This window comes from Callithrix jacchus, chromosome 13 (assembly GCF_049354715.1).
Source record: "Callithrix jacchus isolate 240 chromosome 13, calJac240_pri, whole genome shotgun sequence".
In the NCBI taxonomy this organism is placed as follows: domain Eukaryota; kingdom Metazoa; phylum Chordata; class Mammalia; order Primates; family Cebidae; genus Callithrix; species Callithrix jacchus.
In genome coordinates, this window is record NC_133514.1 from 42737628 (window position 1) to 42765098 (window position 27471).

Here is a 27471-nt window from a genome sequence, read left to right on the forward strand (position 1 = left end):
TCCCAGCTACTCAGGAGGCTAAGGCAGGAGAATTGTTTGAACCCAGGAGGACAAAGTTGCAACTAGCTGAGAACACACCACTGAGTTCCATCCTGGGTGACAGAGAGATCCCGTCTCAAAACAAAAACAAAAGCCCAAAATATCTGTTTCTTTTTATCAGATGATGAAAGCATATTTTCCCTTTTCTGGTCTCCAGGAAACTTAGCACTAACAAATAAATCTGGCTGTGACCTCGGCAATTGATCTCTAGGATTTTATTTATCGCCCTGATCAGCAGAAAACCCCCTTTCTTCTCCCCCTGGGTCCCATGCCTCCCTCAAAAAGGGCAGAGGGTGAGGACCCTCGCCATGCAAGGAACTGCCTGAGTAGACCTGTCTCTCACGGATCTGAACTCTCCCTCCATCCCAGATCCTGGCTCAGTGACCTCCTTCTTCTTTATGATTTTTAAAAAAGGTTTTCTCACTTTATTGTAACTTTGTCTTTAACATAGTCACTGTAAATCACATCTGAGTCTATTACTGTGAGGATCTGAATCCCCTGTTCTCAGCTGGTCCACCAAATCGTACCCCATTGGGCACAGTTCCTGAGATGCATGGGAATGCCATGCCTATCAAAACCACAAGGGGACGGGGCTGTGGCAAGCACATGTCTCAGCCACAGGTGTGGACACTGCTCCACCAAACGTTGAGCAATTACTTAACCCAACTCAACAAATATTTCTTGAGAACCTAGTCTGTGCCTGACGCTGTGCTAGAAATAAAACACATATCGTTTCCCTTGAAGAACTCAGTTTTGTAGAGAACACAGATGCATACAAAATAAATGCAAAATCATGTGAAAAAGACCCCAAATGGCATGTAAAGGGGTAGAGGTGGCACAGAGGAGAAAGGAGTTGCTCTGTCAAGAAGACCCAGAAAGCTTGGCAGAGGCCTTTTCAAGGCAGAGGAGGAGCCCGCCTGCACAAAGACAGAGTTGTGAGTTCATTAACAACAGCAAGAGGAGAAGCTGCATCTGAGTTTAGATTCTAAACCCATAAGCTAAAATATGCTCCCAGCTCTCTCAGCAAGTGCCCTTCTCTTCCTTTCCTGAAGCATTTGGATACAAGAGATGCACAAATATCCAGACCCCAGCAGCACCTCTCCTCCAGCAATTGATCTCAGTAGGTAGATGTTCAGTAGGTAGATGGCTACATCTACCTACCAAAGGTGGTGATACCCACAAGTCACCATCATCTAGCAGCTGAAGTTGCTGAACACCTGAAAACGAACCTCCTGCACACATACACAAAGGAGCTTGTACAGCTGTCTTATTAAATGCATAACTAGTTTATACAGGAGACCCCTTCTGATATCCAAAAGAGCATTTCGTGGATAAATATCATATTTAATACTTCCTTTTTCTTTAAGCAGACTTTTCATTGCTCAAATGAGAAGGAGGAGGACGAGTGCAAATTATATGAGCTATTTGTTCTTAGCTGTAACTATGGACAGAGATGAACTGTAATTTACCACCTCTTCAAAACTGAGAATCGTGTTTTATTTTAGCTAAATCAAGTTTCAGTTAGCTTGGTTCCTAAAAGTAAAAAACAGCTTGCTGAGCCTTGCTTTGAATCTTTTTGGTGACCCCATTTCACCTTCACAGCCATCTTTCCTGAAGCCAAACAGCAGACAGACTGTTAACAGGGATTTGGGGTTGTGGGCAAATCACATATTTCTTCTCTTAAATAACAGGGTGTACAAGATAAGCAAGAAGGAAGTGGAAGAATATAAGAGTAAATGATTTCACTAAATTAGAAACTGGGGAGAAAAGCAGTAACGACTTTGGCCATTTTTTTTAACCATATGGCTTTCCCTAAGGAAAACACCAGTGTGCTAGAGTTCTCTTCCTACAGACGCTGCCTTCTGGGGCTCCGATTACATGTGTATTAGCCAGTTGATGTTGTCCCATAGCTCTTGGCTGCTCTGTTTCCGTTTGTCCCCCACCCCCTTTTCTCTCTTTTGTTTCAGTGTGAATAACTTCTATTGGCTTATCCTCAAGTCCTTTATTCTCTTCTCAGCTATCTCCAGTCTGCTGATGAACCTGTTGAATAAATTCTTCATTTCTGAGAAAGTGTCTTTTGCTTTCAGCATTTCATTGGACTTTTTCTAGGTGTCTTTTGCTTTCAGCATTTCATTGGACTTTTTCTTATAGTTTTCATCTCTCTACTAAAATTTTCCATCTACTCAGGAATGTTATCCACTTTCCCCACTAGATCCTTTAACATATTAATCATAGGTATTTTAAAGTCTATCTAATACTTCCAACATCCAATGTCGTGATTATCTCTGGGTCTGGTTTTGTTTATTAGTTTGTCTCTTGACAATAGTTCATTGCTTTTTCTTTCTTTTTTTGGTGTGTGATAATTTTTAGTTGAGTGCCAGACATCATGCATAGAACAGTAGAGACTGAGGTCAATATTTATGGCTGGAAATGGGCATGCCTCTTCTTCTGCAAAGTTGTCAGCATGGCGGTGATGAAGCTACGTCAATCTCAGGGGTTGATATGAGTTTGAATTTTCTTGTTACTTCGGTGCACCACAGCCTTCACATTCCTATAAAGGTTGACTGCTGTTTTCCTGAGCTTTGAGTTAAAGTGGGGGGTCCAGGGCTTATCTGTGTATGTGTTCCTGGCCTTCCTCAGCTTTCAGCCATCCTATATGCCTGTGCCTCAAATGGGGTCTTTCTCCACGCTCCTACCCTTCTCCCAGCAGTGGCCTACTCTTCCTTATTACAACATGTTAGGCTGGCAGGAACAAGTATGTTCTCTTTTGTCATGGTTCAGCTTCAGTCTTAGACCAGTTGTGTTCATCTGGCCCTCTAAAGTGGGATTTCTTTTCCATGTTTAGCAATCCTTCCCTCTTCTCTGTGGCAGGAAAACCTGTCTCACTTGCATGGGTCTTGGGTGTGAGCTTCTTGGTTCTCCCTCAGCAGTAGACAACCCCTGCTTTTTTGTATATATATATATATGGAGTTTCACTCTCATTGCCCAGGCTGGAGTGCAGTGGCATGATCTTGGTTCATTGCAACCTCCACCTCCCAAGCTCAAGCGATTCTCCTGCCTCAGCCAAGTAGCTGAGATTACAAGTGTCTGCCACCACACCTGTCTAATTTTTTAAATATTTTTATTAGAGACAGGGCTTCACCATGTTGGCCAGGCTGGTCTCGAACTCCTGAACTCAGGTGGTCCACCCACCTCGTCCTCACAAAGTGCTGGGATTACAGGTGTGAGCCACTGTGCCTGGCTGCCCACTTGTTATTGGTGTAGAATCCCAGTTCCAAGACTGTCTCCAGCCCCTCCCCTAGGAGTCCCAGCGTGGCTGCTCCTACCTTCCCTGCAACAGCAAGTAATTGGCAGGAATGCTTTCTACCCCTCCCTTGGCTTAGGCTGTTTGTTTTTATTCCTCCCCTAGGTCTACAGTCTAAGGACTGGTGTATCTCTGTATGTGTGTGCTCTATATACACATTCATGTAATCACCACACCTCAATGTCTACTTCAAATTAGGGTTCCTCAGTTGGGGGTGCAGTGAGTGCTGGAATAAGCCAGCTTAGACCTCTGGGGCTGACACAGGGATCTTTGCTCAACCATGTTCCCTGGGATACAGGTGCAAACCAGGCCCAAGTGGCAGACCTGTGGGTTTCAGCCTGGGACCAGGCACTGCCTCCCATACCCCAACAGCACTGGGTGAACAGGCCTGCTCTTAGGTGGGCTGGGCTGGCTCCTTACCATGCAGGGATCTCTGGTTCCCGGGAGGAGGACAGGGCAGGTGAGGATGCTGGGTGGGTGGGGAAGAGCAATTGCCTTGTTCCTTTTATGTACCCATGGGGGCCTGGGAGTCCCATTTACAGAGTATGGAGCTTCCAGCCCACTCTACCCAGACCTGGGCTTTCCTCCTCTCAGACTGCCCCATGCGGGTCGGGGAGGGGAGGTCTGTTCTATTCTAGGAATACATGTTACCACAATTTCAAAAATAAAAATAAAGGTGAGAGGGTCTGTTTTTGCTTCACACGAGGGAGGGGTCTGGAGAAGCGGTGAAAGCTTTGTGTCCGTGCCTCCCTCCTTCCCTGCCTGCACAGACACCAGTCACCTTCTGCACACCACCTGATGTATCCAAATAATTCTCATGGCAGGGGGGCATGGAGAAAAGCCTGTGCCAGACACACCAGCCCACACTTTGCCTTCGAGAACTTTTAAGATTTTGGTGGCTGGATGTGGTCGCCTGTAATTCTAGCACTTTAGGAGTCTGAGGTGGGAGGATCCCTTGAGCCCAGCAGTTCAAAGCTGCAGTGAACTATGATTGCACCACTGTCCTTAAGCCTGAGTGAGGGAGTAAGACCCTATCTAAGAAAAAAAAAGAAGAAGAAAGGATTTTAGTTTGTATCATGAACACCTTTGTTTCCTGACCACTGCCAAAACTGAAGCGATTTATGTGGCCTGCTTCTTAGAGGGCCTTGCCTCTGTTTGAAATTCCGTTTACTCAGCTGCCTTACTGCCTCAGGCAAGCATGAGATGGGTTCGTTCAGGAAAAAAGCGATCATTGTGTAGATTATTGAGCTTTTCCTCAGCATTGGCGTAGGAGCCATGTTCTCTGCAGCATTCTGCATCCTGCATACTCCCGGTACTGAGCCCTCAAGGCAGCCGGCCCCATATGATCTCTTTCCACATGGTCCTAACACAGCAGATAATCTTTTAAGGCTCTTTTTGGCAAAAATGTTCATGCCAAGCACACGCACCTGGAGTTCTGTGTCTGCCTTTGCTCCTTCTCGGTGAAATGTTAGTTGAGACTGACAGCATCCTTCTGAGAAGTGATCTGTGTGATGGGCGGGGAAAGAGACCTCAGCTAGGCTGTGTTTCTTTTAACATTTTTAAGAAGAAGAAGAAAGTCAGATTCAACCTGAATGATTCAATTTGGAGGATTTTCTTGCATCAACTGTGAAAAATTCCTTTGGCAAAATACACAATTGCAGGCATTTGGTCTCTTTAAATTATTCTTCTGTTTAGCTTTTCTGATTGACCCAAATGCACTAATTGATTTCCAAATGTGTGAATACAGGAGACATGAGAAATTTAACTCTTCCTGTCAAGAGAAGCGGAACAGTCTGAAATAGAAAGGCCTTGGTGCCCTGAGACCTTGCATCTTTGCCAACTTCAAGAACATGTCAAAAGCGAATGCCTACATTCCCATGAGGACACACAGCCCTCACACCTCCTTTCCACACAGCTGTTTATTTCACGCATGCACAAGGCTGGCCCTGCCTCTGTGGAGCAGGCAGCTTTAGCTGTGTCCCGTGACTGAGGACCTCCTCACCCCAACCTCCTGAAACTCACTGCTCAGTCCCCCACTCACTTTCTTCCAGCTGTGTTTCTAGAGGACCCATGCAACAGGTTCATGTAACACTCAGGAAGCACACCTTTGCATCCATCAACAGCTGCTATCCAATGATCGATCGAGCCAGGCCCAGAGGCAAGGGAGCACTGGCCAGGGGAAGATGTTATGGGGATGGAGAGCACTGCAGTCCTGGAAGGAATAGGCCTGATGCAGCGGCAGAGACACCAAGGAGTCTAAAGACCCAGAGTTAATCAAATGAAAGGTAGGGAAAGAAACGCCAAGATGCTTTTACCTTTACCCATGCAGGCAGTAAAGATGCAGTCAGAAGACATTGCCTGTGATGAGGAGAAAGGTGTCTACATAGTGGGCGCTTTTATTTCATATCCTAGGTTAGTGGGATATATATCATATCCCACTTTCCTATTCAATCTGGATTCTCTGTTGAGTTCATTATAAACGAGCAAATATTATACTCGATGTCACAGAAGCTTGATTCCCCAAATAGCAGCTGGCCTGTATGTGTGTGACCTCTGGCTTTCCTCTATTATTAATCCTTACTTGTGGAGTGAGACCACAACGTAATATTTTACATTTGCAGCCCTGCAGCAGAATAGGAGATAAGAACCTGAACTGGGGCCACAGAGAGGAACAGTAGCCATTCCTACTCCAAATTTTGAAACTGATGAAAATGAAACCAAGAGTAGGAAAGAAAAGAAGGCGAAGACCATGGAACCACAGAGGGCAGAGCAGATGATGGGAAGGGAAGGAGCACGGTGGTTTGGCTAGAAGAGGAAATGAACCAAGACAGATGAAAAAAATTTCTGGAGAAATAGAAGTTTTGATTTCTTTCCTCAAATCGCCAACATGAAATTTTCAACTGAAACAGAAATGAAATCAAAGCTGAATGGATGATTTCCCCTCTTCCCTTCTCGTCCTTCTCCTTCCCTCCCCATCCAGCTGGGAGATGTCGGCCTTAGAGGGCAGTGAGCAGAGTGGTGCTCTGCAGGGCCTGGGCAGCTGGGGTCTGAGGAATAGGACAGCTAACGGAGTGGTTGGGAGGTTGCCACACTGAGCAGACGAGTCAGCGACTATATTGAGGAGGACGGGCATCAGCAGCATTCGGGCCTCCTGCTGTCTGAAGGGCTGTACACACATGGGAAGAGGAAAGGCTAGAAAGAATTCTGGGCACTGGGCTGGAACCGGAAATATTGGCGTGATCTCATTGATTCTTAAAGTATACTTATGTAGACAGCCGTAGACGTAGTTAGCAGACACGTGTATACCCACACGTGTGCACACTGACATATGACAACCCGGAGCAATGGGCACATCGGGGACCAGACCCTGGTGTCTAAGTGCTGTCTCCACTAACGGGAACCAGAGGTCCTTGGAGAAGAGCTGGGGGGGCTGGGGCTGGGCCAGTACAAAATGACCCTGGGGCACCTTGTGCCAGAAAGTAGGAAAATGCTCCAAGAATGATGAGGACATGTGAAAGTAGGAAGAAGCCAACTGATGGGAAGTGTTCCTATAGGCCCAGCTTAGACTTCACCATTAAAATAAGTAATGGGAGTATCAGGTTGAAACCCAGCAACTGGAAGAGGAATCCATGAGTCCAAAGAGGTCTAAACAAATAAAGAAAAAATAAATGAATTGGGGGCGAAGAAAAAGCTCATCCTTCAGTAGAACGCCAGCTAAAAAAAATGTAGAAGACATGATGGAAATGGAGAATCACTCTCTGGAGCCATCACAGCAGTAGTTGACACAGGCAGATGTCATCAATGGATTCCCATCAATGGATCCCTTTATACTGAAATATTTTCCTCCCCCACAAAATACTGATCAATTACAAAGGGAAAAGCTTACAGTAGAAAAACATGGCTGACACCAACTTTACTTGGTGATCGAGAGGAACACCCCCAGGAGTGGGGAGGGAGCATGATTTCTACGGTATTCCTGTCCAGCATGCAATGCCCCCGTCTGGCCATGAGGCAGCATCAGAGACAGCTGAGTATCAAGCTACAGCATGGAAACCAGTCAAACACATGAGAGACATGCTGAGGGCCTATTCCAGATGGAAGGAGGCTGACGAGACGTGACAACTAAATGCAAAATATCTTCCTGGGGAGATTTCTGAAACAGAGAAAGAGAGAGAGAAAAAGGTGGAGGGGAACAGAGACAGAGAGAGAAAGCAGACAGAGAGACAGAGAGAGAGGCAGGAAAGGAGGGAGGGAAGCGGGAAAGGGAGGGGAGGGAATAAGAGGAAGGGGAGGAGAGATGTTGGGGAAGGAGGCACAGAGAGAGAGGGAGAAATTGTAGAGACAGTTGGCAAAATCCTAATGGAGTATGTGGCTTGGATGGTTGCATTGCATCAACGTTGATTTCCAGTCTGGGAGGCACGTGGGACGGACACGTGGGAAAGTGCTGTTGCTTTTGGGTGGTGTACACTGGACTGTCTGGGGATGTGCAGAATCATGTCACACGCGTCCTACGTTGTAGACAGATGGACAGAGACAGGAAGTGCAGGAGAACATGCGGAGAGAATGCAGACATGGAGATGCGGGAATTCTCTGTATTGTTCTTGTAACTTTTCTATAGATTTGGAACTACTAAAAAACTTTTTTAATGGAAAGTAAGGAGGAGTGGTTGTGAGCTGCAGAGACTGCTAGAGTAGAGGAGTGATGTCGTGGCGGTTATTCTGGCGTCTGAGTAGGGGACAGGTGGCCCAGAGGACATCTCCGCATCTTGGGAATCACAGTCAGTATGAAGTTATAATCACATCTCTCTGTCCTGTTTTTTTTTTCCTTTCTTTTAGAGATGGGGTCTTGCTATGTTGCCCAGGCTTGAGTACAGAGGCTAGGGGAGATCACAGCTCACTGCAGCCTCGAAGTCCTGGGCTCAAGCGATCCTCCTGAGTAGCTGGGAATACAGGTGCAGGGCCACAGCTGGCTAATTTGTTTTTTAATTTTTAATTTTAAAATTATATATTTATTCTGTAGGGCAAGGTCTTAAATGTTGCTCAGGCTGGTCTTGAACTCCTGGGCTCAAGCCATCCTCCCACCTCAGCCTTCTAAGTAGCTGGGCATCCGTCCTATTTGTAAAGGACCCGTGAGGCATGACCTTTACTGGAGTTCTGGTATTATTCCAGGATGAAAACCCCAGAGTGCAATCAAACCTAAGAGAACAGTCCTCAGCCCACATGGAAACCCGCTGATGGGGGACACCTCTTCCGGAGGGCAGGCCTCTCATTCTGCGGAGCCACACCACCTGCGGCCTCTTTCTAACCCAGATAGTTTATGGCTCCCCAGAGGCCACTTGGTGGGAAAGGTCTGCTAAAAATATATGATCTTGGAATCTAATGAATCAGAAGCCAGGCAGAGCTGAAGCAACTGCCTCACCCTAGCGGAAAATCACACCTGATCTCCTTTGCCAACCTGTCTCTTGCCTAGAGACAGGGAAGCTAGAATAAGAGAAGACACCGAGAGGACAGCACAAACTCAGAGGTGGCACAGACGGAAAGGGGGCGACCGGCTCTGGGCATCTTCCCTGTTTGCTTTCCTGCAATCTAACTTCGGCTCTCCTGCCCAGGTAGCGCTTAGGATTTACAGTTTACTAGATACTTAGGAAAGGAGGAAAAACACTCTAACTCTTTTCATTACCTAAAAAATAGGAATGCACAACGATTTCAGAACTCTGCAAGGAAATGCATCAAGCTCAGCTCACCTTCTTTCTACTCCGATTGTACAGAACTCGCAGCAGCCCTGTGCTCTGAGAAATCGTGCAGCTCAGTATCAAATCAACTGCAGAGGCTGATGGGCCCCTGGGAAGGTGGAGGAGGAAGTGTGAGCTCGAGTTAATGAGAGGATAGGACTCTCAAATGCAGCTCAGCAGCTAAGAATATCTCCTATGGACTAGAAAGAGAGTCTATGCCCGAGATCTTGGTATTCCTTTTAAAAACAAAAAAAGACCCAGACCTTCAGAAGAAGGGCAGAGGGGTCAGGGGGGAAGAACCCTGGACTTTTAAACTGTCCTTATCTATGACCTCCCAGGCCTCGATGTATGCTGCTTTGCGATGACAGAACTGCTCTGAGCTTCTAATTTTCTCTGAATTCCACAGTTCCAAGAAGAAGACAACGTAACAGCCTGCAGAAAATAGTTAAGCTAAGTGTTTGGCGTATACAGAAAAAAAATATGCCAAGATTCACATAAACTGTTAACAGTGGTTTGGAGGAATGTAAGGAAGTTAAAATCAGAGCCAGGGCTTGTCAAAATAGACAGAAAGGGTTCACGCCAAAGAAGTCAGCAAACTGACACAAGAACAGAAAATCAAACACCGCATGTTCTCGCTCATAGGCGGGCGTTGAACAATGAGAACACATGGACACAGGGAGGGGAGCATCACACACTGGGGTCTGTTGGGGGAAATAGGGGAGGGACAGCGGCGGGTGGGGAGTTGGGGAGAGATAGCATGGGGAGAAATGCCAGATATAGGTGATGGGGAGGAAGGCAGCAAATCACACTGCCACGTGTGTACCTATGCAACAATCTTGCAGGTTCTTCACATGTACCCCAAAACCTAAAATGCAGTTAAAAAAAAAGAAGTCACAGTGAATGCAAACAATCCCAGCCAATTCTCTCATTCCCCCTCTAGTCTCATCACAGCAATGGGATCTGCATTCAGCATTTCCTGTAACAACCAGAGAGGCGACTCTTCCTCAAGGCCCAGAAGGAATGTCATTTTGTCTGTGCCTTTCCCTGTCCCTTCTCTTTGCCACACTGTACCCTATTTCCAGCCCCCTAAAAGAGTACTGCTTTCTTGGCCACGTTCCCGCGGCCCTTGATAACTCTCTAGGACACTCATCACCCAGAACTGCCTTTATCTGCGCTTGCGTCTGTCTATCCCAAAAGCCTGAAGTGTTTGAGACCCTGTGTTCTGTTCACCTTGGTAATCAGGGCCTAGCATGGAGCCTGGTGCTTAAGAGCTTGGGGAAGTGAATGCCCCTTCATGCCTCCTGCCACACACAGGCCTTTCTTTTTTCTTAGTCTCTCAACACCATGAAGAGCACATTTGGTCTTCGTATTCTAAATTCGTAGGGCAATGAAACCATAAAGTGGAGTTTTGAGAGTGTTTTCCTTGCACCATGTTCTGGATCATTCCCGAAGGTGCTAGTCACCCTTTTCTCCATTCCTAGGATTCCAAGGAATGTCCCTGCAGTGGCTACAAATGAAGATTATTACGTGAACTGGTCAATTAACTCTTCCTTCACTGCAGAGGAAGGGAAAACAGAGCAGTCCGGGGCAGATCACCCAGAGGAGTAACAGGCTGGCCGTGCAGTGTCAAATCCATCCTCAGAGTGAGTTCCGAGGCTTGGGCTGGGCTCTCAGTCCTGGGCTGTGAGACTCTTCACCTCTCTGAGTCTCCCCAGCCTCCCTGGTCAAGCAGCTGCTCTAACCAATTCTCAGGGCATTAGCGGTGTAGTAGGTACCAGACGGCAGAGGGACACCTAGCTGCATGTCTGTGTAACACAGAACACCCCTTTCCCAGGTGGGGGCTGCAATGAAACACTCTCTTCCTCATCACTATTCCAGAGCTGCACCAAGGCAGCAAGTCGAAAGAAGCTTTAAAACCACAACTTCATCGTATTAGGAAGGCTTTCTGTGTGTTTTGGGGGTGCAGGTAGGGTCAGAGAACTATGTAGTTTAATACATTTTTCTATGCCTGTCAACAGTTCCTAAGAAAAAGACGATGACAGAGAAAAGTGCCAGGTCCTAGCTCTATACAGAGCTAGCTCTAAGCTCCTAACTGGATGGACCACCATCCTCACCCTCTTTCATTTCACGTACCCGGCCCTCTCCGAACTGCCCCTTGCCCCAGTGCCCTTTGGCACTCCTGCCTGTGCAGTCTGTTCCTTCTCACTGCATTTCCCGTTTCCCAGTTCTCTACTCAGATACTCGTATCCTTCCTTCATGACTTTTCTCGGACTCGTTGGCAGGTCAGCCACAACCCTTAGACCAGAAACAACGTGAGAGCAGGTCCTGGGACCTGCTGCCTTTTGGCCCATTAGAGCAGTTCAAAAAGTATTTGTTGAATGAATGATTACATGGACAGAAACATCCCCTGTACTTCTCCAGGATGGCACTTATAATATTGAATTTGCAATCTTTTATCTACCAGCTGGACTTTTCACCTGCCTCTGAGTTCTTTGAGAACAGGGCATGAATTTATTTATCTTGGTTAGCCCTAGTCTCTAGCATGGTGCACGGGTCAATTGGTCAAATACATGTTTGCAGAATAAATGAATAAGCACAGAAATTTCATCTTGGACTTTTTTTTTTTTTTTTTTTGAGATGGAGTCTTACTCTGTTGCCCAAGTTGCAGTGCAGTGGTGCACTCTCGGCTCACTATAGCCTCCATTTCCCAGGTTCAAGCAATTCTCCTGCCTCAGCCTCCCAAGTAGCTGGGATTACAGGCATGAGCCACCACGCTTGGCTAATTTTGTATATTTAGTAGAGATGGGCTTTCTCCATGTTGGTCAGGCTGGTCTTGAACTTTTGACCTCAGGGATCCACCCACCTCAGCCTCCCAAAGTGCTGGGATTACAAACGTGGAGCCACTGCATCCGGCCTCATCTTGGACTTCTTAAGCCCAACTCATGAAATCCAAAGTCATACAGCATAAGATATTCAGAAGTAACTTCTAGAACTCAGTTTCCTGAGCTAGAAAATAAAAATTGAGTGCCGTGAGCTTCACTAAGCCCGAAGATGCTATAGCTTGGAAAGGTTGTAATTCTCACCGTCACCACAGCCTAAGAAATCCTGATCAAAAGACTTGGCATTTGGCTGCTGTAGAAAAGACACTGTAGCAGAAATTATTGTTATAGGTGTTCCATTTATTCAAAATGCCCGCAACCCTTTACCTTCAAGATAAACAAGAGCCCAACAATAATAGGGCTTCCTAATGCACATGTGGAAATTTAGGGCACATTGAGGGAGCTGGCGAGGTTTCATGTGCTTTCCTGGGCTGGGTTTTAGCAATGGAAATTGTTTATGCTTTTGTGATCATTCAGATGGTCGAGCTTCTGGACACTGCAGAAAATATTGCCAAATACTCGACCCGTGGGGCTAATGCCAGCTTCTGAGCCGTGCTTATTGCAGGAGTCATTATCCTAAGTATGCACGATTGCACAAGGCTCTTATAAAGTGATGGGGCTTAGTCTAGTTCCTATGTGGACTAAGTATAAAATATGCAAGCTTTAACCATTCGTGGCTACAGCAAACAACATCGCTGCATTTTTTTTCCATTCGGCCTGCCAACTGAGTTTATGAAGATCTACTGTAGGTGGTGCAGAGTCCTGACACGGAGCACCGAGGAAAGCAAAGTCCTCTCCCCTCAAGGTGCCTACAATTTAGCGAAGACAAAAAACAAGCAGACACATACATGCATATGAAGGCAGGAGTAACAAGCACTACAGAGAAAAACGCGACAGGCAAAGAGGACCAACAGTGCCTGGGCTGCTCCAGGAAGTCCTCAGGTTTTTTTTGAGACAGAGTATCGCTCTGTCGCCCAGGCTGAAGTGCAATGGCGTGATCTCAGCTCACTGCAACCTCCACCTCCTAGATCCAAGCAATTCTCCTGCCTCAGCCTCCTGAGTACCTGGGATCACGGGTGCCTGCCACCATCCCTAATTTTTATATTTTTACGACAGGCAGGTTTTCGCCATATTGGCCAGGCTGGTCTCTAACTCCTGACCTTGTGATTCACCCGCCTTGGCCTCCCAAAGTGCAGGGATTACAGGTGTGAGCCACCGCGCCCGGCCCGGAAGTCTTCACTTTTAACTCTGCCTTACGATGAGTTGCAGACGGCAAGGCTTCTCTTTTTCATGGAAAATTATCTCCTGGAGTCTCAAGCTCTTTCTTTCCTATCAGGAAAGCCAACTGAACCAGCAAGTGTCAGCATCATCAGAATAGAACAGAAAACTAAAAGAGTGAGGCCTTTTCCCCTGGGATTCCAGCTCACGGCCCCCAGTGGAGCATCCATGTCAACCTGACAATTGTAGGAATTCAGGGGACAGAGGGTGGCACTGCTCTCTTCTAGCTTTATTTTATTTGGTTAACCCATCAATGTGTATAGTTAACTACTCATCCCAGAAAGTATTTTTGTATTACAGTAGTCTCCATGAGAAAATATTTTGATTTGATATCAATAATCTAACAATAATTGTGGAAACTGAGCATATGAAGCTAATACTGGTCTGCGCATGATTATGCGGCCATTTATTAAGACAAATGCCAGGGCATCCACTATAGCACACACCCTATGCCAGGTGCTATGGAGAAACAGAGTGCCTGGTCATGGGCTTTGCCCTCCCGCAGCTTGGAGCCCACCAGGAGAGGGAACACCTGCTGGGTTTTACCACACTGTGTGGTGGGGCCCACTAGGCTTGAGCCTTCAGAGAGGTAATTGACACATCCAAAGGCAGCGATTGCTTCAAGCTATGGGGATCAGGGCTGTCTTCACAGTGGCTGCTGAGCTGAGATTGAACCTACCAACACATTGCTACGTGGCTGCTCCGGCAGCAAGAATGACCCAGTCCTGGGCTGCACAAGGGGCCCCAGCAAAATGTGTGCTGAGACCACCACATCTGGGGTGATGACACTCCAAGCCTGGGCAGCAAGTTCTCTGGCCTCCCCACCTCCCCTCTCTGCCCCTTATTCAAAGCCACCACAGGGTCCCACCTGGCCCCTGCACCAGCCTCCTCACCAGTCCCTGTCCCTGTGCCCCAAGTCTATCCTCCACACGGCAGCCAGGGTGATTGTTTAGAAACCCCCATCAGCATAAGGCAGCTCTTGTGTAACACCTTCAAATGACTTCACCCTTGTGGCAAAATCTAAGCCCTCACCAATGCAAGCCCTCCTTGATCCGGCCCCAGGCACCCCTCCCACTCTGCCTACCACATTCCCTTCCATCACTCAGCTCCAGCCACACTGCTCTCCAAGCAAACCACTTTCACTCCTGCCCCAGGGCCTTTGCATGTGTTTCTTGCTCTCCCAAGAATGCTGTTCCCCAGAAACCACATGGCTCTTTTCCTCACTTCTTCCAGGCCTCTTGAAAGTTGTCAAGAGTATGTGCCCATCTTCTTGGCTATTGTCTATTTCCTTCACCAGCATGCATAGCCACGAGAATGCAGACTATTTTGTCTGTCTTGTTCAGTGCCTAGAATAGGCCTGGCACAGAGTGGGTGTTTAATGAGTCCTGTGGAATGACCCCACACGGGCGAGTGGGAGTATATTCAACATGCCTTTCCTCCCTGCTCTCATCAGCCCCCGCCAGCACTCGCCTTCCTCGAAGGCTGAATGACTTCCAAATATCTATCTTTGGGCTGGACCTCTTATCTGAGTTCCAGGCTCAAATAGCCCAACTGCTTACTATATATTTCTGCTCGCATTCCTCAGAGCCTCCCTACCGGGATCCACATGCAGCTCTGCTCTTGACCCTTTCCCCATGTTTCCACACACCGCTCCACTCCTGACATCCCTCATCTCCACGGATGGCGCCACCACACACGTGCTGTGGAAGCCAGCCCTCCCGGGGTCATTCTCGAGCCTCCTTCCCTGCAGTGCCCCATCCAATCCATCACCCAAGCCTGCTGGCTCTGCTCCATCTCCACAGCCATGACCCTCATCCAAGCTGCCCGCACTTCCCTCCTGCGACTGCACAGCTGGGCCCTCCACGAGGCAGCCAGTGAGACCCTTTAAAGTACACCCCTGATCACATCACTCCTGTGCTTGAATCTGTGGTTCATGTCCCTCTGCGCTCCGGAGAAAGACTGGACTCCTTCATGTGGCTTCTAAAAGGGGGTATATTGAACCAGGACACGGCAATACAGCTGCCAGGTGTTAAATGCTGAAACGCTCTACTCCTCAGCAGTGGCCACCGCCACAGGTTCTTTTTCTTTCTTTTTTTTTTTTTGTGATGGAATCTCACTCTGTTGCCCAGGCTGGAGTGCAATGGTGCGATCTCAGCTCACTGCAACCCCTGCCTCCTGGGTTCAAGTGATTCTCCTGCCTCAGCCTCCTGAGTAGCTGGGATTATAGGCACCCGCCACCATGCCTGACTAATTTTTTATTTCAGTAGAGAAGGGGTTTCACCATATTGGCCAGGCTGGTCTCAAACTCTTGACCTCAGGTGATCCACCCACCTTGGCCTCCAAAATGCAGGGATTACAGGTGTGAGCCACCATGCCCAGCCTGAGTACCCCTATCCCTGCTGCTCTGGCCACTGTCCCTTACCCGAGGCCCCTTCCCCTCAGTCAGCAACTACAGGGTTAACATCTGTTGCAGCTGGTGAGCACACACATGCATGCACACACACTGCTCTGGCCCAGGGGCATGCTGTCCCAGGTGTTTGTAATTTCGACTTCTAGTTTACATTTGGGGGTACAAGTGCAGGTTTGTTACCCGGGTGTACTGCATGACACTGAGGTTTGGAGGACATACAGTCCCGACACTCAGGTAGTGAATAACAGTACCCAATAGTTAGTTTTTCCACCCATGTCTCCCTCCCTCCCTCCCCCACCCATAGTTCCCAGTGTCCCCTGTTCCCATCTTTATGTCCTGGTCTTAGTCACTGAGTGTTGTGACTCTCGTCCCTGCCTATAAGCTCCAGCACGATCTCAGCTCCGCCTCGCCTGGCCTCTCGTGCTATCTGCGCTGCACCCACTCTAGCCTTCCTTCAACCCTCTGCTTCTTTCCCTGCCTCTGGGGCTTTGCACAGGCTGCTGTCTAAGACAGGCATGTTCTCCGTTGCTTCACTTTATTTGCCCCTGATCCTCCCTCAGCTCAGCTGTCTCTTCCTCATGGTAGCCTTCTCTGACTTCTGACGCTAGGGCAGGCCTCTCCTATATTCTCCTAAGATTCTCTGCCTTCCCTTCATGGATCCTAACGTGGTTTTTGGTGTGCATATCTGTTTGTGTAATCATTTGATTAACAACTCTCACTGCCAATAGACTACAGTTCAAAGAGGATAACGACTGTGACTTTAAAAAGGAATGATTCTATCCCTGCAGCCCAGCTCTCCATACACACACATGAGTGCATGTGGAGATGCACAGGAAGCACACTGGACACAAGCATTTAAAGCACAATCAATTTTAAAACCAGCACTCATATGAGGGACTCGTGTAGGCATGCCTGTGTGTTCTTACATATAAATTTCTTCTTTCCCAAAGACATGGTTATGATAACGATGATAGAACATTAGTAGACACAGTCTATGCAACAAGGAACTGCCCTGAATATTCAGATGTCTCTTATATAAGCCAGGAGTTTCTCTTTCCATGCTACTTAGAGTAATTACTTCCTATTATGGCAAACAGTACACATTCTTTCCACAAAAACATACTATTTGAAAGTGTGTTACTTATGTAAGGATAAGTATTTGCCCTGTTACTGCCACCACGGTCCATCAGCTCAGAAGATTCAAGCTGAAAGCAAATTCTCTTCCCATGACCCTGGGACAAGAGCTTGCTTTTATGCATGTTTTAAAGAGCAGAAAGCTCTAGTTGAATTAAGAGGCTGGCCCTGTGCACATGATGCCGATGCAGGCTTGTCCCGCTGGTGCACTTGTGTGTTTCATGCAAGCATGGGTTCAGCCACTGGAGTCCTGCTCCCCCTACCAGGACTCTCCCCTCAACAGCAAGACCAAACTGCCGTGTGCAACCAGAATGAGGTTCAGGCAACCCTGACCAGCTCCTTTCTAGGTGCAGCCACCTGCAGCCACCCGTCTTGCTCAGCCACAGACCATAAGACAGGGACTAAGAGGGCCACATCTGGCAGCCATGGGAATTAACCAGGTGAATTAACCATGGGAATTAACAGGCTTTGCACTCGGTGCAGCCTGTCTTTTGTTCCCTTCTGACGCTCATTCCCTAACCTGCAGCAGTGGTCTCTTTGAGAGAGAGGCCAGGCTTAGCCAGGACTGCAGGAGCCTCCCCTCACCCTCAAGCAGGGCTGACAGCCACTTGTCACTGGCACTGAGCCGATTGGAAATGGTGTCAATAAAGTGCAAATAACGCCTCGGTGCTTACTGCTCTTTGAGCCCAAAACGGACCGAAGAGGTGCTCTGAGGAGAGAAGGCAGAGTGACAAGGCAGTTACACCCAAGGCCTCTCCAATGGAAGACCAATCAGGACACAGCCATTCCCCGGGCAGCATCAAAATCTTCCAATTTCACACAGAAAATGAGCCCTGGCTCAAGTCTCACACACATTCAGTTGTCCCCATTTCAGCTGAATGGATTCCTTTGAGAGCTGGAACCTTAACCCTTGGAAGGCCTCTGAAGGTATGATTCACCTCCACTGAGCACTGCACTGCGGAGAAACGCATCTGCAATTCTCTAGCCACAGCAAAAACAAAGAAAGCCTGCAGGCACGCATCTCCGCAAGCCCAAGAACCCATCCCAAGTGGAGAGACAGAGTAATCCCTGCTTACGGGGGGTGGGGGGCTGGGACAACAACACAGCGGCAGCCTGAGCAGCTGCTTCTAGGGGTGCGGAGATAGGAAGGTCCCAGACTCCGTCTCCGGAGCAACTCTCACACCACGACTGTCACCCCGACCCCAGACTTTGCTGCACCCACCTCTTGGCATCAAAAAATGGGCTCAGAGTTTCAACCTGCTATGCCAAGGCAAGCCTGAGCTCTGGATGTTTGGTTAGAACCACCACACTGTCCTTTGGGCAGAGGATATGTCGAAGTTGGCATTTCTGGGTGGAGGAATGAGAAAAGGGGTGGGGTCCTGGTTCCCTATCCAGTTTGCAAATTCTAGTCAGGTCCATGTACCTCACCTTCCCTCTGAAGTGCACTGCCAGGGGCTTTGCTTCCTAACACACACTTCTGTTTCCTATCAACACCGCACTGCTCCATCCTCTCTGATCTTTCAGCTGTGATTTTTTGCCACTGCAAGACCAACTGAATCCAAATGGGGTCTTAGCCCTAGCAGTGAAGGCAGGTAGTATTTTGCATTTTATTTTATATTATCTTTTTTTTTTTTTTTTGAGACAGAGTTTTCGCTCTTGTTACCCAGGCTGGAGTGCAATGGCATGATCTCATCTCACTGCAACCTCCACCTCCTGGGTTCAAGCAATTCTTCTGCCTCAGCCTCCCAAGTAGCTGGGATTACAGGCACCTGCCACCTCACCTGGCTAATTTTTGTATTTTTGGTAGAGACGGGGTTTCACCACGTTGGTCAGGCTGGTCTCAAACTCCTGACCTCAGGTGATCCACTTGCCTCAGCCTCCCAGAGTGCTGGGATTATAGGGGTGAGCCACTGCGCTGGGCCTTATTTTGCATTTTAAACAGGGGCAGGAGGGCGGGAAAACAGAGGATGAGGGGGCAGGACAGAGGCACATTGTCCATGGAAAACTTAACCTGCATTTGGAAAATATGGCTCTGCTAGCTTGGAAAAGTCACCCAAGCCACTGAAGTACAGAGGAAGCGTGAGGACATTACGCTAAATGAAAGAAGCCAGGCGCAAAAGTACAAATACAGCAGGATTCTGCTTCTGTGAGGTCCCTAGAGTAATCAAATTTGTAGAGACTGGAAGTTGAAGAGTGGTCACCAGGGGCTGGGAAGTAGAGGGAAATGAAGCGTTAGTGTTTTTGCAACATGAAAAGTGTTCTGGAGATGGATGATGGTTACACAATAGTATGAATGGACCTGAAGCCACTGAACTATATGCCAAAAAAATAGTTAAGACAGGAGATTCTATGCTTTATATTTCACTACAATTAAGAACAAATTTTTAATGGCTAAGGTGGTTTAAAAAAAGTTGCAATGGGTAAAATGTATTCTAAATCAGAAACAATTAGCATGTGTAACTAAACAACTTAATTGGCGGGCAAATATCAACAAACACACACAAAGCCTGTCACAATCCACAAGCCCCAGCCACACACCTGTGCCCTTCCTGGAGGGTCATCTTTCTCTCACTTAGTTCCTGGATCTTTGGCCCCAAGCCTGATCACTGTCCCCCAGCCCAAACCCAACACATTCCATTTCCCCGCCAGCCCCTCCTGAAGCTAAGCCTCAGCTATGTCGCTCAGGAGAGCCTCTGCACCAGCCTCATTATCCTCCACCCAAGCCCACCCACCTTCATCAGCCCCTGACCCAAGCAGGGCCTCATTCACCGACTTTCTTCTCAGGCCAGCTGAGAACCCACACAGACTGCCAGTGGACAAAGGAGCCTGAACATCCCTACTGACACAACATCTTTCAAAGGCTCTTCCTCCTGCCCCAATTCAAAGGCCACATATTCTAAGACAACAGCGGGACCGACTGCAACTTCTAAGAGAGGAGGCCGCAGGGGATCTGTGTGGGCCTTGCCCACACTGTTTAGGCATCAGCCCTTCTCTGTGGGGCCCTGGGCCACGACGGGAGTGGAAATACTAAGGTTAGGGCCTTCCACAGGCAGCAGCCGTAGGAGAGTTTTGAGGCCACTGGGAAAAGGTTAATAGAGGCAGTTTCAAAGCTCTCAGGAAATGGCATCGGCCAAGAGCTACTTTTCAGAGACAACGGTGCTGCCTCCATCCCACTTACCTGGTTACAGGTGTTAATGTCTACCCCATTCCGCAGGTGATCCAAAGCTTTGTCCAAGTTACCTGATCTTGCTGCTCTCAGAAAGCTGGTAGCAGCATCAGCCTGTGAGGATAAACAGCAGGTGGTGAGTATTCTGTGTGCAGCAATGACTTCCCCACCCTATTGAAGCCCCAGGCCCCTGGAGCAGCTTCTGCACCCTCTGATGGGTTGACACCAGGTATGCACAGGAGCCCTACAGCCCTGGTTGGACTGCTCTTGGGGTGAGCTGCCTTTGCACCCAGGCCTCCCTTCTTTTAATTTTTTGTTTTTTCTTTTAAGAGAGAGAGTCTTTTTTTTTTTTTTTTTTTTGAGACGGAGTTTCGCTGTTGTTACCCAGACTGGAGTGCAATGGCATGATCTCAGCTCACTGCAACCTCCGCCTCCTGGGTTCAAGCAATTCTCCTGCCTCAGCCTCCCAAGTAGCTGGGACTACAGGCATGCACCACCATGCCCAGCTAATTTTTGTATTTTTAGTAGAGACGTGGTTTCACCTTGTTGACCAGGACGGTCTCGATCTCTTGACTTTGTGATCCACCTGCCTTGGCCTCCCAAAGTGCTGGGATTTTAGGCGTGAGCCACCGCGCCCGGTCTAAGAGAGAGAGTCTTGCTCCATCACCCAGGCTGCTGGAGCAGTGGCACAAGCGCAGTTTACCGCAGCCTTGAATTCCTGGGCTTGAGAGATCCTCCCAAGTAGCTGGGACTACAGGTGTGCACCACCACGCCCAACTATTTATTTAAAACTTTTTTGTAGAGACAGGGCATCACTATGTTGCCCAGGCTGGTCTCAAACTCCTGAGCTCAAGCAATCCTTCCACCTCAGCCTCCCAAAGTGTTGGGATTATAGGCGTGAGCCACCACGCCTGGCCCCCTTTTGGTATCTTTACAAGCAAACGCTCTTGGCTTGGACTCAGGGAAGAATCAGCCTTTGAGAGGGAGCCCATTTTGATGGCAGGCGCGCAACGCAGCCTGGTGTTTCCCTGCTCTGAGGTTTCAGGGGCTCCACGGTCTTGCTAAAGAGTCTGCAATATCACAGAGGTCTCTGGCCCCAGGAGTCATGAATGCAGGCACCAAAGAAAACAGCTCTTTGGAGCTGTTTCGTGTTTTTGTTTTTATTTGTTTGTTTTTCCTTTTTAGAGATGGGGTCTCGCTGTGTTCCCCAGGCTGGTCTCAAACTCTTGGGCTCAAGCAATCCTCCTGCCTCAGCCGCCCAAAGTGCTGGGATTAAAGGCATGCGTCACCATGCCTGGTCCTGTGCTTTTGTTTTTTAAGTAAACAGCACATAGCACTTACTATGTGCTAAGAGTAAGTCTTTACGTCAGCACTTTACACATACACTCAAACCCATTTATTCAACCAACTGTGGAAAGAAAATTTGCAGGGAAAGAAATTAAAAATAACAATACTAAAATAAAAAGTAATACTAACAGAAAAGCAATGCTGTACAACAATTATTTACAAAGCATTTACATTGTATTAGGTATTATAAGTAATCTTGAGATGATTTAAAGTATAATGAGGATGAGGGTAGGTTATATGCAAACATTGTACCACTTTATATAAGGAACTTGAGGATCTGTGGATTTTGGTATCTGCAGGGGTTCTGGGACCAATCCCCTGCAGATACTGAAGGATGGCTATAATATACATTCACACACGTGCATGTGCACAGGCATGCATTTAATCCTCATTTTAAATACCCAAGAGGTAAGTAGGATTGCAGAGTCCCATTTTACAGATGAGCAAACTGAGGCACGGAGAGCATAAGTGCCTTATGCAGGGTCCCACAGCAGGGAGGAGGCACAGCAGGACTCAGATGCAGGTAGGGTGGCTCAGAAATCCACAAGCCGGACCTCCCAGCTCTGCAGCTCAGTGTCAGCTTTAACACCAGGCGCCCCCCAACCAGATTTCTTGAATGAGAGTGAAGCCCTTCTGTTCCTTAGCTGGTGCTACGTCACCCACCCCATGCATCTCAGAGACCCTGCCCCCAGGAACATCTGTTTGCTTTAAAGATGAGTGACAGCCAGGGAGAGTGAGAGCTGAGGATGATAAAATAAAGTTTACTAATTGATATGGTCTGGCTGTGTCTCCACCCAAATCTCATTTTGAATTATAGTTCCCATAATTTCCATGTGTCATGGGAGGGATCCAATGGGAGGCAATTGAATCATGGGGGCGGGCTTCTTCCATGCTGTTCTCATGATAGTGAATAAGTCTCATGAGATCTGATGGTTTTATAAAGGGCAGTTCCCCTGCACATACTCTCTTGCTTGCCACCAGGTAAGACATGCCTTTGCTCTTCCATTATCTTCCACCATGATTGTGAGGCCTCCCCAGCCATGTGGAACTATGAGTCCACTAAACCTCTTTCCTTTATAAACTACCCAGTCTCAGGTATGTCTTTATTAGCAGCATGAGAGCACACTAATATACTCACAAAGACAAATGTAATGGTTAAAGCCCAGTCCTAGGGCATTGGAGCCAGCGGCCTAGCCTCAGAGCCACTCCACTGTGTCTAGCTGAGTGCCCTCAGGTATGTAGACACCCTTGGCTTCCTTTTCCTTATCTGTAAGCTGGGGATATAAAGTCTTTCTTGTTCCCTTTCATGATGCTTAAAGGGAATAAACAGTGCTTGGCACATAGTTACACACAAGGCTGAGTTCATGGGGTGAGAGTGGTCATATGACAAGGAGGAGCATTTGATGCCATTCCCACACAAGACCCACACCCGGTGGCTTCCTCTCCTCCTGGACACTCTGTCTCCTTCCTCTACGTGCCCTCCTCAAAAAAAAACATGCTGCAGTGGGCTGAATGGTGCCCCCCAAAAGATATGTCCACACTCTCATCCCTGGAACCTGTGAAGGTGACCTTTTTCAGAAAAAAATAAAAAGTCTTTGCAGTTGTAATTAAGTCATGGATCTTTAGATGATATCATCCTAAACTGCCTAGGCTGGCCCTAAATTCAATAACAAGTGTCCTTAGAAAAGACAGAAAAGATGAAGACACACAAACGCGCACACATACACACACACATGCGCACGCACACATGCACACACAAATGTGTGCGCACATATACACATGTGGATGCACACATGCATACACACATACACATGTGCACACGCACATATACACACAGAGGTGAGGCTATGTGAAGACAGAGGCAGAGACTGGAGTGACTTTAGCCACACACAAGGAAGCAAAGAACCTCTGGGCAGTGGAGAAGCATGGAAGAGGGCCTGAAGCCCTGGAGGGAGTGTGATTTAGACCTCCAGCCTCCAGACGGCCAGAGAACACATTTCTGGAGTGTTAAGCCACTAAGTGTGGAGCGATTTGTTACAGCAGCCATGGGAAATGAATACACACATTAGTGATGACCACCTTTGAACACCCTTGAACACAGAAGACTCCAAATCTACAGCTGAAGACCAAATGGAACTCTCATTCTCCTCCCCAAAGCAGCACTTCACGTCTTCACCACTGAAACAGGGGGTTCCCAGGGCAACAGCAGTAAGGTTCTCCAGCTTTCCAGACAGGAGGGTCCTCCCTCCACACTCAGGTGCTGCCCACCACCCCACAACCCTAGGCCCACAGAAGTGCTGCTTCCTCACTCTGCCTCCCAGCCAACCTCCTCCACCACTGCCTCACTGCTCTTCCCCAAATCCTGACTTCCTACCAGCCCTCCCCAACCTTAGGTCCCACATGGGCCCCCTATAATGTAAGTTCAAGTTCAAGTCCAAGCCCTGCAGCTGCGGGCTGATGACAGATGCTCACTCATCTCCCTGTCTCCATGGTGGCAGGAGGGCCCCTTCCCCTCACCTCCCTTGCCCTCTGTGACACTCCCATGCTCTGTCTACCTCCTGGCTTGCAGGTTCTTCCTCCCAGGCCCTGAAGCTCTGTCTCACTCTCACTCTGGTTTGCTGATTCCAATCTTTTTTCCGTTCAAGGCCCCCAAAGGTGGCTACTTCTTGCACAAATGACACTGTGCTTCGACGCTCAGTATTTGCCATGTTTAAATCTAGGAACCACAAAACAGGAGCTTCTTGTTTCTTTTTTTAAAATGCATTTAAAATATCTCTTTCTCTAGCTATTTAATCCAGGCAAGACTTGTCTCCCCAGACAAACTGGTTGCTTCTTGGGGCAGAGACCAAGTCTTCTGTCTCTTTTGAATTCTCCAAAGCATTAAGTGTCTGCTAGGCCAAGGCCTCCCTTGACCTAAAGCACATGGCATTCACATCCTAGGTGCCTCAGCAAGGCATCTGTGGGGCAGGAAATATTTCAGAAATGAAGATCAAGCTGTTGGCTCTCCAGCCATGAGCTGGGTTTCCAGAGAAAAGCCAGTCAAGGTTTAGTCTCTCAGATAAATGTCTATTTATGCCTGCTGATTCAGAAAGTCTGTCTGGATTCAATTATTAGGGAAAAGATTGTATTATTCCCCAAGAATAAGAATGTTAAAGAGATGTTTCTCCCACCAATTAACTACCGTTTACAGTGCAATAATATGATTCAGGCTGGAAATCTGAGGGTGGGTAGATAAAAATAGATGCGATATTCATCGATGACACTGTTTGACTGTTCAAAGCATTGAATCCAGGAAGCAAATAAGAATATGTATGACAAACTGGCTGGGTGCTGTGGTTCCTGTAATCCCAGCACTTTGGGAGGCCGAGGAGGGAGGATCACTGAGGCCAGGAGTTAGAGACCAGCCTCGTCAACATGGTGAAACCCCCGTCTCTGCTAAAAATACAAAAATTCCCCGGGCATGGTGGCGCATGCCTGTAATCCCAGCTACTTGGGAGGGTGAGGCAGGAGAATCACTTGGACCTGGGAGGCAGAGTTTGCAGTGAGCCGAGACTGTGGCACTGCACTCCAGCCTGGGAAACAGAGCAAGGCTCTGTCTAAAAAAAAAAAGAATATATCAAATAGACAAGCACACAAATAGAAGTTAAGGGAAGCCCCATCTGGGCTAGACTTGGGAAGGATAAACCATTTCTGCCATTGCCATAATAGAATACTAAAACTATAATACCAACCACTGGGTCAAATGCATTGCCAGCATTATAGCTTTTAATTCTTATCACAACCTGTGGGGAGGTATAATTATTTTCCCCATTTTAGAGGTGATGAAACTGAGGTTTGGAGAGGTTAATAACTTGCCCAAGTTCCGCAGATAAACACTTGGGGTGATCCAGGGGTACCCCACTGAAGCCTCTGCCTTTCCACTGCCCTTGACCCCAAGGGCATTCCTGGCAGTTCCAAGCCTGAGAGCCAGACAGCCCAGACAGACTGGCGGCTGGGGCAGGCCTACATGCCTCTCCCAATGAAACAGTCGATCCGCAGCAGAGCAAACAGGCTGGGAGTTCCCACTAGGTCCAGGCTCTGTCCCTGGGCACTCTACTCAGACCAAGACAGGTCTCTAGAAAGGAGAGATCTAGTTCCAGCCCTTCTTGTCACTGATGATAAAATTAAGGCCCAGGGAAGTAAAGTGACCGGCTAAGGTCACCTCAGTAGTTAGCAGTGAAATGCAATAGCTAAGGTTTTTTCTTTTTTTTCCTTTTTTGGTCTTCTACAGGCAGAGAGTAGTCAGGACTCGGCAGGATCCTCAGGGCATCTGGGAGGTGAACTGCAGATAATGATGCCACTCGCAGTAGCAAGTACGCATCACTCGGTTTAATTCTACAATGTATTTACTGGGGTCTTATTTCAAATCCAACATCCCGCTAGGGCAAAGAGAAATAATAACTCGGAATATAGGTCCTTGCCCTCTTGATCTGAGCAATCAAGTGACTGTGTTAATAAAGGGGTCATCTGTGCATGCATGCACCCGTGGATCCTTTCCACGAGTAATTGCTGAGAAGCCCCTAGGGGCCAGGCAATATTTCAGCTACAGAGCAAATGGCCCTAGTTGGGATGTGACTCATCTTTACCATCTTGTTCTGCTGAGCCCCTACTGCCCATCTATCTAGTCCAACTGCTCCAGTTCAGTGACCTGTCCTCGGTACCTCCAGCATATGCAACAGGACAGCAGGAATATCCAAATAATCCAATGTGCTCCATTCAAAATATTTACCTGAGCGCATACTGACCCGAAAAACAACAGCAACAAAATATAAACCTGATCATCTCCCGGCTATGACAAACAGGAGCAGAATGACTGGCCCTCTCTACATCTCATCCATCCCCAGACCAGAGGGCCAGGAGGCCTGCCTGTTTCCTTTACAGAAAACTATCCACCGTGTTCACAAACCCCAGTCACCAGTGAGGCGCTGGCACCTCTGCTGTGCACCCCATCAAAGCTGTCTTCTGGTGTCTCTTCCCCTCCTCATCTCCAGCTTTGTTTTAATCTAATTCTACCTGTGTGCCTGTTTGGGGTCTGCACACAGCAGACATTCTGCTTTGCCTGCATCCCTGCTGTCTAATCCATGTGATGTCTCTTAACTTCCTTTCAAAACAAGACACCTATACTTTCACAAAGCTCTCCCTAGGTTTGAAGCACGCCACATGAATTAATTCACTTCCTCCTCGGAATAATCTCACAAGGCAGGTGTTTTATTATCTCCTTTTTACAGATGAAGTGATCAAGTCACAGAAAAGTAACTTGTCCAAAGTCACACAGCTAATACGTAGCTTGACCAGGATTTGAGTTTAGGTAGCATACTTCCAGAATCTTTCTCTTAACTATTGTGCTACACTGCTTCCTAGGTCAATCATTTCCTTCCCTCCCTCCCTCCTATCTCCCTCCCTCCTTCCCTCTCTTCCTCCCTTCCTTCCTCTCTTCCTCCCTTTCTCCCTTCCTTCCTCCCTTCCTCCCTTCCTTTCTCCCTTCCTTCCTCTTTGTTTCTCTGTCTCTTTCTGTCTCTCTTTCTCTCTCTCTCTCTCTCTTTCTTTCAAGACAGGTCTCCCTCTTTCTTGCAGAGTGGTTCCCCCAGTGGTGCGATTATAGCTCACTGCAGCCTCAAAGTCCTAGGCTCAAGAGATCCTCCTGCCTCAGCATCCCCCTTCCCCCTGAACAGCTGGAGCTACAGGCATGCACCATCACACCTGGCTAATTTCTTTATTTTTTATAGAAATAAGGTCTCCTTATGTTGCCTGGGCTGGTCTTGAACTCCTGGCCTCAAGCAATCTTCTCACTTCAGCCTCCCAAAGTGCTGGGATTCCAAGTTTGACCACTGTGACAGCCTAATCATTTTCTAGTGCTCATAAGGGTCTCTCCAGTTCAGCTCTGGCTGGAGAAAGCCTTCCGCCTGGGTTTGGAGGCTGTGTGGACATCAGGAGGAAGGAAATGGAAGAGAAGGAAGGGAACAGAATTCCTTCCAAGACTCAAGTTCTCATCAAGCCTGCTCTGAAAGGGTGGTGAATCCTGGTTACCTGAGACACCCAGACTATTATTAAACTTGCACTTCCTGAGCAGATACTAATATAGCAATAGATGGGGAGCGAAGGGGCTATGGTATCCTGGGAGGGAGAGGCCGGAAGCACGCTGCA

At 47.9% G+C, this 27471-nt stretch overlaps 1 protein-coding gene across 27 annotated transcripts in view; it reads right to left on the reverse strand.

The window, feature by feature from the left end:
• Positions 1–27471, reverse strand: part of ANK1 (ankyrin 1) — a 244473-nt gene that overhangs the window by 86344 nt on the left and 130658 nt on the right. For all 27 annotated transcript variants that reach the window (XM_078347624.1, XM_078347623.1, XM_078347608.1 and 24 more), the window contains exon 2: positions 19954–20055. In XM_078347624.1, coding sequence (XP_078203750.1) covers positions 19954–20055 — 102 coding nt within the window. The remainder of the gene's footprint in view (positions 1–19953; positions 20056–27471) is intronic.